The sequence below is a fragment of the Acomys minous genome, assembly GCF_964271855.1.
Source record: "Acomys minous genome assembly, chromosome: 14".
Taxonomy (NCBI): Eukaryota; Metazoa; Chordata; class Mammalia; order Rodentia; family Muridae; genus Acomys; species Acomys minous.
In genome coordinates this window covers 47952159-47964831 of record NC_140496.1, presented here as the reverse complement: position 1 = coordinate 47964831, position 12673 = coordinate 47952159, and the positions used below count along the sequence as shown (strand labels likewise).

Below are 12673 nucleotides of genomic sequence, written 5' to 3'. Positions count from 1 at the left end.
CAAAGCCACTGTCCTCCAAACACAGGCGAAGCAGGACTGAAACCCTTCCTCCATATTTCTCCCTGGCTCAAGCTATTTTCTCTGTTTTCCTTATTCCTGTCAACACTCCCATCCGAATCTTAAAGTCTTACCTGCCTCTTGTTCGGTCCCTGACCAAAAGCCATTCATAATTTCTTCCACATTCATTTCTTCTTTCTTAGTTCAAACTCTGATTTCTGTCAACTGTCAGTTGTTGCCCATTTTATTGTTGGAATATGTCAGTGAATCTTCTGTTTATATTTTTCCCAACCATCTTTGAGACCGAGTCTTGTTATGTAGCCCAGGTTGGCCTGGAACTCAGGGTCCTCATGGCTGGATCACAGCTGAGCACCGCTGTGCCTCGGCTTCAGTTCGGGCACGCATCATTCCTTGTGTGGCCCTTTGAGATCAAGCCTAAGGGCTGTCCCCATTTCCTCTGTCCCCCTGCCAGGTGTCCTTTGACCTCCCCACATCCTGTGTGAGGTCACCATAGCTGGCCCATCACGGACTTGCCATTCCATAATAACCTGCTCATCCAGGAAGATTTTTCCAGATTTATTTCTCTGGAGAACACCCCAGTGGTCTCTGAATGTTAAATAGAAGATTAGGCGTAACTACCGGGAGTCTATCCTGAAGAGGCCTTGCCTTACAGACTGACTACTAACCCCTTAGCATTGTGACAGAAAGCCTGAGCTGGGAGGGGAATACGGTTGGTGCCTCGTGGGTACAGTTGCCCTTGGGGAAATCGCCAAGCTTGGACGTGGGGGTAGTGGTGACGCTTTCCCAGCTGTGGGAGTAAAATGAGTGGTGATGAAGTGTACCTTCTAAAATGGCTTCCTTGGGGAAGGAGGGAAGGATTGCACAGTCCTGGAAAGTGCCTGAGGACCTGAGCTCCGGCCTGAGTACCCACAAAAAGAGCTACGCTTGCACTCACAGCATGGCTGTTGAAGGCGCAGGCAGACCGGTCCCTGGTGGGTGACCAGCCATTCCAGTCTAAGTGGTGAGCTGCAGACCAGTGAGAGACTGTCTCAAAAGGAGGCAGCTGGTATTCTGAGGCTGATACCACAGGTTGACCTCTGACCTCCATATGCACACACCCTGGCACAGGCATTCTCACACATGCACACAGCCAAGCATAAACAGAAGAAAGAGAGAGAGAGAGAGAGAAAAGATCAAGATGATAACTTCAAAAGAAGGGAAGACAGAGTAGAACACAGGTTCAAGGCTTTCCCGAACTGCAGAACAAGCCCACACTTAGCTTGATGAGGCCCCGTCTTAACAATCTTCTAATGAATGCCTAGTGCTAGTGATGAAATAGGCAATGTGACAAGGGACTGCTGATGTGGCTCAGGGGTGGGACACTTGGGGAGCACGCACAAGGCCTTGGGTTCAGTCTCAAGGGCGGGAAGAAACAGAGAAGACCCAGTTGACTGTTGAACTCTATGTAACCCAGGCTGCCTTGAACTCAGGGCCATCTTGCCTCAGCCTCCCATGTGCTATGGTTTCAGGCATGCACCACCTCACCGCCCCAGCCAGAGGAGATTTTGGTGGCTTTATTGCAGGTGACTGTGACGCCTCTGTCTTACACAGAAGGGTTTGTTCCCACCCAGGGTAAGAGGATGGCTTAAGGGACTGTCAAGTGTGTCCTGCATTTCCCACACCTCGCCTGGTGTATGACATTTGTCCCTGATGTCTAGAGGGAAGAAAGAGGCTGCAGACTGCTCTGGTGACAGGGTCTGGAAGGAGTGTATTCACTAAACTTGCTCTCTCTAATCTTATAAAGAAGTGACTGTTTCCCCTGGGCCAACCTCGACCAATTCCCACTAGAGGCCTGAGTGAATTTTATCTTAAGTGTGTGGGGCCTTGGCACAAGGAATATGGAGGGCCACAGGAAGAAGTAGGCCAATGGAGAGACAGAGTGGCCCCCCCAGGCTTTTAGAAGTTCACCCTGGTAAAGGCAACTCCAGGGGAGAGAGAGGGAGGAAGAGAGTGGTGGGGGGAGAGAGGGAGGGAGGGAGGGAGGGAGGGAGGGAGGGAGAGAGGGAGGGAGGGAGAGAGGGAGGGAGGGAGGGAGGGAAGGAGGGAAAAGGGAGGGAGAAAGAGAGAGATCTTGGCTATGTTAAACCCCTTTCTGAGAGGAAAATCCCTGTGCTTAAAACACCTACTGACTCACAGATGAAAAACTGCTGTATAGCAGGACAGCGAGGGACCTGTCCCATGGCCTCTCATGTCCCTCCCCCTGCTCTTTTGGCCCATCTCTGTGAGAAAGGGAAAGGCAGTTCCCATTGTCCCTCTCCTTCAGTGGACTGCTGAAGACCCCTTCAGGGCCGAGAGAAGAGTCACCCTCTGAGGAAGTGCTCACTGACGATAAGCACCTGGAATTAGGCCTTCCGGTTTCTGAGTCAGGGTGCTTTGCTGTCTAATGGGCTGTGGTTCTCCTATTAGCTGAGAGCCATCCGGCTATAGGCCTTGCCTGACTTTTCACCCAGCAAACGGGGCGAAGCAGATTCAGCGGGACAGTGGAAGACAGAAGTCAGCGTTGCTTGTTTCACTCTACGAGTGCGCTTGTGGGGGCGCCAGCTCTTCTGTTTCACCTTGGAGCCCCTGAGGCCAGACCACAGGCTACCCCCAACACCTCAGACAGAGCCCAGGACCTCCTTTGGGCTGGGTTCCTGGGTGTCTTTGCAAACTATATTTTAACTTCTCTTTCTGTATTAAAGGGATGCTTCTCTTCTCTTAATAAGTCATCTAGATTTACGCTGCCTGAGGACAAGCACCTTGTCAAAATTACCTCACTGTCTTATGTGTCATCAGTCACAGTTCTTAGTACAAGGATTGTAGAGTACCAGAATGACTGACCGCTGAGGGGACACACAGTGGGGTGGCTAGTGGGACACACAGTGGGGTGGCTAGTGGGACACACAGTGGGGTGGCTAGTGGGACACACAGTGGGGTGGCTAGTGGGACACACAGTGGGGTGGCTAGTGGGACACACAGTGGGGTGGCTAGTGGGACACACAGTGGGGTGGCTAGTGGGACACACAGTGGGGTGGCTAGTGGGACACACAGTGGGGTGGCTAGTGGGACACACAGTGGGGTGGCTAGTGGGACACACAGTGGGGTGGCTAGTGAGACAGGGTTACCCCCTATGCACCTTCTGTTACCAAGCGAGGTCTGAGAGGGATTTATCCAGTTCACCTCTCTCATGCTGTTGGGCATCAAAGGGCACGCCCCTCTACACTTCCAACCGCAAACTGGACAGCCTCATCTTTTTATAGGTATATTTAATTGGCTGCCATTTAAAAAATAGGTATATGACACTTCATTCCTTTTTATTGAAGGAAAACTCTAGGTTTAAAAAGGCATTTCTGTGGATGGTCACACACAAGCTCATGCATCACAAACTGTTAACACTGTCTTTCGTGTGTGTGTGTGTGTGTGTGTGTGTGTGTGTGTGTGTGTGTGTGTAGGCTAGAGGTCAACCTCAGGTGTTGTTCCTCAGGATCTGTAAGCCTTGTTTCTGAGCCTCGCTTGAGGCACACGCACGCGCGCGCGCGCGCGCGCGCGTGCGCGCGCACACACACACACACACACACACACACACACACACACGACTGAGATTACCTGGCATTTACATGGTGTTAGGGCTCAAATTCAAGGCAAGCACTTTACTGACAAGTGTCCCCCCAGCCCCCTTTTAGTGGTATAGATCACTTGGGACAGACATCAGTGTTTGTCCTATTCACTGTGGAAGATTTTAAAATCATTGCTATTATGTGTATAGGTCCTAGAAGTGAGCACTATCCTGGTGCGAGTGGACACTAAGAGCCAGTAGAAATGATTAATTTAACCATTGTTCTAAGAGAATTCTCGAGCCAGAAAGCTGCTGAGCTAGGGGCACAGTGGTCTATGGTATATGTGTTCCCAGGGCAGCCTGACCTCTGGTCCTAGGCCAACTTCTTCAGGCCACCTGGCTGGGCTTGAGGTTAGCATGGGGCAGGTCCCAGCTGGGACATCACAGGAGCTTTTTCTTGCTTGCTTCGCATGACGTTTTATATTTATTTGTCTGCTTTGGTTCGTTTCTGTTTGTTTGTTTTTAGACAAGGTTCCTCTGTGTAGCCCTGGCTGTTCTGGAACTAGCTTTGTAGACCAGGCTGGCCTCACACTCAGATGTCTGCCTGCTTCTGCTACCTGAGTGCTGGGACTAAAAGTGTGCACCACCATATCTGAAGTTTTAGTTATTGTTGTTTTGAAAAAATAGAATGTGGTAGACATTTCATAAGAGTGACTTTCTACCAGGGTTATTGCTTTGTCCATCCCCAAGAAAAGTGGGCAATGGTGTGTGTGTGTGTGTGTGTGTGTGTGTGTGTGTGTCTCCACCTGTCTCTCTGTGTGTGCATGTGTGCACATGTGGATGCCAGAAGTTGACCTGGAATCTGTCACTCTCCATTTACTTATTTATTTACTTACTTACTTACTTACTTAGGTATTTTGGACACAAGTTCTCAATGTATAGCTCTGGCTGTTCTGGAATTCATTATGTAGACCAGGCTGACCTTCAACTCACAGGAATCCGCCTGCCTCTGCCTCCCAAGTGCTGGGATTAAAGGTGTGTACCTCCCTGCCTGCTTCCACCTTATTTTGTGAGACAGGATTTCTCAATGAATTTGGAATGCATTAATCCAGCTATGTCCGCTCCCTCTCTCTGTAGCATATTGACCTGTGCCACACACTCAATGCACACCAACATGTAGGCCAAACACCATTGCACATTTTTTTTTAAGTCAAGGGAAGTCTTGGTAGCATTACATGGGAAAGAAAGACTGATCATGTGATGTCATGCTTAAGCTCATGTGATGTCGATCTCTCTCAGCTCGTCTGGGACCCATCCATCAGGGAGTCTAAGCATGCTAAAGGTTGTGATCGGAGGTCAGTGTCTTGTGCACTTTCAGAAGGCTGTCATAAGAAAGGATAGAAAAGTACTTCCGTGCAGGTCATACTGGAAACTACCTCAGTCAACCTGAAAAAACCAAGTGTTCTGTTCAAGTCAGTGGTTCAGATAAGTCACAAGGGTTCAATCCAGGGTCAAAGGTGGGGGCCTGGGTGTGGGGGAGGAGACAGACACACTGTGAAACCTACGGTCCAGCTTCACTCTTTACTGTGTTGAGACGTTCCCTCTCAAGTCAATGAGCCTGGTGTGTTTGTCTTGGCTTTTTGCTCTCTGTGTCCTCAGGAGCTGGGGTGAAGGTCAGGACCAGCACTGTGCACCTGTGACACTGACCTCACTGTGTAGTTTCCACATATTGAGTACTTGGGGGAACATGAAGAAGGAACTGTGTGCCCTGACTCCTCATGTGGGCGGGGGTCCAGCTGGTCATCAAATCCCTAGGGTGGGTGGAGCCAGCACCCCAGAAAGCAGCTGATAGCTGGTAAGGGGGCGATCTGTAACTGAAAAAGCTCTCAGCTCTTATCACTTGCTCCCTTCCTCCCCCTCCCTCCGTTCCTCTCCCTCCCTCCTTCTCTCTCCCTCCCTCTCTCCCTCTCCCTCCCCAACCCTCCCTCTCCCTCCTTCTCCCTCCCTCCTTCCCTCTCTCCCTCCCTGTCTCTCAGTCTCTCTCTGTCTCTCTGTCTCTCTGTCTCTCTGTCTGTCTCTCTTTCCCCCCCACTCCCTCCTTATTCTCCAGTTCCTCCATTCCTCTCTCTCCCTCCTCCCTTTCTTCCTCCACTTTCTCCTTTTCATGCCTGACTGAGTCAGGGAACTGTTTTTATGAGCTGCTTCGTTTACAGAGGGGAAAACAGTTTGGCAGGAAGAGAGGAAGGGGGAACAATCTAGGTGAAACATCTTGTTGCCCCAAGTTCAACTGTTGACAAAAGAATGAGCTGTTTTGTTTTGCTTTTTTCCATGAGAACCGTGTGTGTAATACATTAGGAAGAGAAACGGAAACCTAGCGCTCTTGGTACCTAAGCTCCTATTGGTAGCAGCAGATTAATTTTAATGGCTTAATTTGAAGTGCTCTTCTCCTGTTTGTGTGTGTTTAACTGCCGGTGCGTGCACCAGGCGCGCATTTGACTTTGGTCCCTGCGGCGGTGCTTGAGAGGAATGCACTGTTCTTGACCAGCGGTTTCCAGCAATGATAGTTCCTTCCCTGCTGCTGGAGTGACTCAGGCATCAGTGCACGCTGTAGACCGTGTCTGTCAGTGTCTCTTCTATGCATTTTCTAGCTCTGCTGCATGGCACTTTGAGAAACTCAGTAGCTTGTTGTTGTTGTTGCTGTTGTTGTTGTTGCTGTTGATGTTGTTGTTGTCGTCATAACCCGCTTCAGGAGTTTCATGTCCATCAAAACCCGTAGTGGGAAGGACCCTTCCTTGCCTTGTCTGGCTTTGGGCAGCTCTTTGGCCATTGCATGGACATTCTTTCTTGATTCCATCTTTGTCCCATTCTGTATTTAAGAAGGACCTTTGTCATTGGTTCTAGGGTCCCTCTGGCTTATCCACAATGACGTCGTCGTCTTGAGATCCTTAGCCACATCTGCAAAATCTTTTCCCCAAATCTGACCACATCCCAGGTTCTCAGGGCCAGCATGCAGACATCCCTCATTGAGGGTCACTGCTCAGCGCTGCCCCATTGACTGTCTTCAAGGGTACTGTGTACTCAGTAGTTACTAATAAATGTTCATCAGCCTGAAAATGTGACCTTGTTTTTAAATGGCCCGAATTCATGTCTGACTGAACTATCCTACCTTGTTCCAAACGTGTCCTGCTCAAAGGAGTGTATGAGCACAGACGCTCAGCCTTGCAAAGAAAATGAATGCTCCTAATGGGAGGCCATCTAGGAACCTTGAGGGAGGAGCAGCGGGGAGTCGGGCTATTGTTCTGGTCTGTGAGATTGCTGTTTTCCTGGGTGTTCATCTGGGCTTCTGTTGACTTGAGAAATGGCCTCAAGGGTTGTAGTTTCCAGAAGGGTGGAAATGTCTCCATTGAATTGACCCATTTGTCCTTTAACTTAGATGCCTCCTTAGAGGAAAAAAAATGATGTGGTCTTTAAGGCAGGAAAGAAGTTATCTTATTACTAAGCTCTTGCCTGATTCACTGAAACTGACTGAGCCATAAGACCAGAACAGTCGCTGGCCACACCCTCTGTTTGGTATCAGCACAGGACAAAAGAATGTTACACAGGGATGGGCGGGAGACCCCCTAGCCAAGAAGCCAACGTTCTAGGCAGCCTGGCTGTTAACTCTGTGACTTTGGACTGGCCACTTAATTTCTCGGGCCATCGAGTTTCTGGCCTTTTCTGTAAGCCAGGTGGGCAGAGCCAAGGGTTTCCCCACCACCGAGTGCTAGTGTCCATGGCCTCACTCTTCAGGACTCTGCGAACAAACCTCATCGCTTTCTTTGTGATTAGCACCTGAGCTGGCAGGGGAAGCATCTCAGGGTGGAGCATGCGCACCCCTCGTATGCAGTGGGCCGTGGGTTCAAGTCCCAGGGCAACAGAAAGACAAGAAAGCAGCAGAAATCTGGGTTTGCTTCAGACTGAAGAACAGCCATGTTCTGGTTTCTCTCCCCCACCTGCCCGCAGCGGAAAGCTACAAGGAGACGCAGGCATTGAGGGTTAAGGAGGAGCCCATGGAAGTGGATATCCAGGACTCCCCAGTCTCCGTGTCGCCCAGCCGGAACATGGCCTACAGCACTTTAGTGGGGCGAGAGAAAACTGAACCCTTACAGAAGCTTCCAGAAGGTAGAGCTCCCCCAGAAAGAAATCTCTTCAGCCAGGACATCTCTGTGAAGATGGCTTCGGAGCTTCTTTTTCAGCTCTCGGGTAGGTAAATTGTGGGAAAGTGTTGCTGACTGGAAGGCACCTGGTAGCAAAGCCCTTCTTAGGAAGAGACGCGTGTGACCCACGTGACAGGGTGTTTTGGAGGGGTCTGTTTTGTACACACCACATTAATGGTTAATGAAGTGTTGCCAAATCACATGCCTGCCGCACTTTTGAAAAATTGCTGTTACCATTTTATTTATGTGGAGTCAGAGAACAGCTCCTGGGAGTTGTTTGTCTCCTTCTACCACGTGGATTCCAGAGATAGAACTCGCGTCCTCATGCTTGGTGGCAAGCCCCTCTGCCTGTTGAGCCATCTCACCCGCCCAGCGCTGGCTGTAGCGGAGCTGGGACTAGAGCCCTGTGTAGTTCTCGGGTGGTCCCTTTGACCAAGCTCGAACCCACGCTTCTGGGAAGGCTCAGTCAGTGTTGATCCTATTAACAGCTGTTCTTTCTAATGTACAAGAGATCAACGTCCATGTCCTCCAAGAGAGCCTGCATTACTGGGAAAGATCATACTGTGTGAATTAGCAAAGCTGTAAGCATATCTTACTGAAAAAAAAATTAAAACGAAGAGAAAAGCGAAGAGTCGGAGCATGAAGGCTGTCTCCAGTTGTGGTCTCGGGGAGTGTTTCTTTAGAGCAGCCTTTATTCCTTCAAATGCTTAGAATCCAGATGTGCAGCATCTAGATGAAGTAGCTGAGGGGCCAGGCACCTGAGTGTTGCCTCGGTCCACACCTCCCAGCCTCACACCATTTTCCCAAATAAATTTAATGTGCTGTTCCTCCTAGACTGCCAATGAGACTGTGTTTTTGTACCTTTGAGACTGGTGTTTTGGTAGACACACATAGTCCCTTCTCTCAGTCTTTATGAAATCCATCCATCAGTCATTTCTGACTAACGTTTGATAAAGCGGACACCCATCAGGTTCTTGTTATTTAAGTTATTAAATCGTTCCCCACCCCTTAGAAATGGAGCAGGAAAGAAGCCCAAGTCTGTGGGCCACCCTGATAGGTCAGCTTCTCCTTGGCCTGATGGCGCCTCCACATCTGTGTGGCTCTCAGATGACACCAAGACCCTCTACAGTGATGGAAGCCAGTAACTCAATCAGCTGTATGGAGTTCTGTCACATGGCACATCTCAAAGCAAGGCTACACTGATAGTGATTTAAGAGCCCAAACCTATTGGAGCCATCCCTATGTGGCTCTGAGGGTCTCACCCTGGCACAGTCACAGCCTAGGTGACCCCAGACATGTCACCTAGGCCAGGATGTACACTCTACATGGATGCTTCAACCAGTCAAAGGCAGGTAGGAGAACCTTATAAACCTTGCTTGCATTTTGCAAAAAATGTCTCCAAGACAAGATGAGATTTTTTTCTTTCCTTTTTTCTTTTCTTTTCTTTCTTTCTTTTTTTTTTTTTTTTTTTTTTTTTTTTTTTTTTTTTGGTTTTTCGAGACAGGGTTTCTCTGTGTAGCCTTGGCTGTCCTGGACTTGCTTTGTAGACCAGGCTGGCCTCGAACTCACAGCAATCCACCTGCCTCTGCCTCCCAAGTGCTGGGAATAAAGGCATGTGCCATCACACCTGGCTTGAGATTTTTTTTCCCTTTACCTAGTTGTAAAATCTGAAACTGTTGTAGGATCTGCCAGGTTTTCTATAAATGTTTCAAAGTAGCTGTTGAGAGCTGTGATGGCCAGGCTAGAGTCCTCACATTTGTACTGGGTCAGCGAGACTATGGTTCAACTTGGTGTTCTTGAAAGCTAATTAAATAATTTCTGACAGCTGGCAGATGCAGACCCCAGGACGCATGAGGAGAGGGCTTACCTCTTGTCTAATGACATCGTTCTGTCCCTGGTGACATTTATTAGAATAAGCACTCCATGACAGCACCAAGAGCTCCCCAGGCATTCTCTGAAGGCGCCTAACACAGACCGACATCAGAGCCAGGGGGACAGTCACCACAACTACAGTTTGAGGGCTTAATTGAGGAAAACAGAAATTATCAACTGAGGAGAGATGGGTAGAAACAACTTTTCCGTGTGTGCCCCTGTCTGTCCGTGTGCCGGCTTGGGCGTCTGGTATGTGCTCACACTTACAAGCAGGCAACACTTAACTGTTTGATTAGCGTTTATAGTTCTGCGGAGGCTGTCTAGAAGAAAACGGATGTTTCTGCCTACAAGATGGAGGTGGACTGAGATTAACCAGAGACATATGTTTCGTTCTGTCTCCTTACAGAAAAAGTGAGCAAAGAACACAATCACACGAAGGAGAACACCATCCGGACGACCACCAGGTAGGCCCCTGCGCAGCGCTGTCACTCCTGTGGGGTCAGCAGACCTGTTCACTCAGGCGCTGGACCTGTTCTCTAAACACTATGGACGGAAAGGAGTTGGGGCTTTCTCAGCATTTCCTCCCAGAATTCTCAGTTGGTGAAAACAAGACAGACCCCTGGGATAAACAGAGAGACAAAGTTTAACATGTATTAGACATCATTGTTTTTCATTTCTCACACTAGTTTTGTGAAGTAGATGTTCCTATCACCTTTGCAAGGCTTTGTCTTTGTTTTCTTACTTTTTGGTGCTTGGATCTGAACGGAAGGCCTCTTTGATGGTGAGCGATGCGTTCTGTCACCAAGCGCCTCTCAGGCTGTCAACCTGAGAGTTCAGAAGGGAGGCTCTGCGACAAGGTGGCTGTTCCACGCCACCCTAGCTCTGTGGCTGTGAGCTCACTGCTGACCACTAAAGCTATCCCACCTTTGTTACTGTGAAGGGATTTTAAAGCAAGAAGACAGTGCTGTTTAAAAGTTGTAAGAGAGCGAGTGGGAGGGCTCGGCGGGTAAAGGTGCCTGCTTCCAAGCTTGACGCCTGAGTTCCATGCCTGGAACCCACATGACAGGCGAGAACTGGCTCTTCCAAGTCGTCCCCCAACCTCCACATGCATGCTGTGACATGGTCCCTCCCCATAAACAATCAAGTAGAAAATCAAGCTTTTTTAAGTCGCAAGAGCTGGGTACCATGCTGTATCCTGTAGTCCCAACTCTTGGGAGCTGAGGCAGGAGAGTGGCTTGAGCCTCGGAGGTTAGGTAGCTTAGACAACACAGTGAGACCAAGTCTTTAAAAAGAAAAGCAGGCGCGTGCATCTGAATTACATTGTAGGGAAGAACATTTCCTGTTTGGCGAAGCTGGCGAGTGGTGAATGGTGTGGGCTGCCCGTCATTCTGCCATCAGGAAGAATGGAGGAACAGTCATGGTGGGTGCTCACAGAGGCTTGGGGGACCATCCCCCCATTTAGAAAGGGTGGTGGGTAAAGAGGCAACAAGCAAATCTACAAAAAAGGAGCTTAAGAAAAACACGGTCTTCCCCCGTGTGGAACCACTCCACACCGTTAGATTGCTTGATCTGTCCAGGACAGGAGCTGTATGAAGGAGCCAGGGGAAGTGAGTTTATAGGATGGACAACCGGATCAGGCAGGAGCATTGCTTTCCCAGGCAAACAGACTCGGAGTTCTTCTGGCTCATAAGATGACTGGTTTTGTAATTTTCATTCTTTGATGTATAGATCTGTGTGTGTGTGTGTGTGTGTGTGTGTGTGTGTGTGTGTGTGTGTGTGTGTGTGTGTCTGTGTCTGTGTGTCTGTGTGTTTTTTTGTGTGAGTTTACATGTGTGCATGTGTGTGGAGGATGCAGGACAACTTTGGAGTCCTTCAAGTGCTCATCCACTTGGTTTTTGTGAGACCTTTGCACTCAGCAAGTAAGCTAAGCTGGCTGCCAAGTGAACCCCAGGGATCCTCTGGACTTTTTTTTTAGCATGGAGAATTGAACTCAGGTCCTCAATGCAAGTACTTGGCCAGCTATGGTATCTTCCATAGACCCTGGGCTTTCAATTCTTGAAACAAACATTAAAGGAATGATGGGTTTTTTTTTAAGATTTATTTATTATTATGTATACAGTGCTCTGTCTGCATGTACACCTGCAGGCCAGAAGAGGGCATTAGATCACATTATAGATGGGTGTGAGCCACCATGTGGTTGCTGGGAATTGAACTCAGGACCTTCAGAAGAGCAGTCAGCGCTCTTAACCTTTGAGCTATCTCTCCAGCCCCGGAATGATGTTCTTTTAGGCATGCTATGAATTGACCTCATTGCACCACCAGGGATAGACAGAACTATCTTGATTTTTAACCTGAGATTTCCTTTTCTGCTCAGTATCAAAGGGAAGCAAATGCCAAGCCAACTTGCCTCAACCCGGCCTACGTAATCCTAGGGAAAGATGGTCCCCAGGTTGTCTTGGGAAATGAGTCTGGGTGGAAAGCCTATTTTGTCTATGACCTTGGGTGTTCAAGCAGGAGATTTGAACTGATGTCAATGTGAGCTTGTCATCTCCACTTCATCCTAACCCTGTGTCCTCTAATGGAGCTGGTTTGATCCACAGTCACTCAAGCACAGCAAACTCATGGTAGCATGCTCACTTTACTTTGCTTCTATGGGATTCTTAAAAGTGATAGCTTGGGCTCCCTCAAGTAGAGTGGGGCATGGGGGTTCTCTTGAGGTGCTCTTATGAGGACTTGCTTTCAGAAGGGACAGGAAGGGTAGGAGTGAAGGGCAGAAGTCTATGGAGGTTGTGGTTTGGGCTGTGGTTACACAGCCCTGGACTGTGGTGTGCTCTACAGAGTCCAGGCTGCCTCCAGGTATGGGGGCCAGCTCCTCGTACCCCAAAAGCTATGTTTGCAAGTGGAGGCTCCCATTGGGAGGAGTTGTCACTAATTATGCAGGAGAAAGGAGCTGGCAGCTCCCCACACACAGCATTCCCATGGCGGCGTCTAGATCGTTAAGAGTATATGGTAA

At 49.0% G+C, this 12673-nt stretch overlaps 1 protein-coding gene across 6 annotated transcripts in view; it reads left to right on the top strand.

Annotated features, from left to right (window-relative positions):
• ZNF827 (zinc finger protein 827) overlaps positions 1-12673 on the top strand; it is a 175199-nt gene that overhangs the window by 83192 nt on the left and 79334 nt on the right. For all 6 annotated transcript variants that reach the window (XM_084757517.1, XM_084757521.1, XM_084757518.1 and 3 more), the window contains exons 6-7: positions 7595-7834; positions 10067-10124. In XM_084757517.1, coding sequence (XP_084613643.1) covers positions 7595-7834; positions 10067-10124 — 298 coding nt within the window. The remainder of the gene's footprint in view (positions 1-7594; positions 7835-10066; positions 10125-12673) is intronic.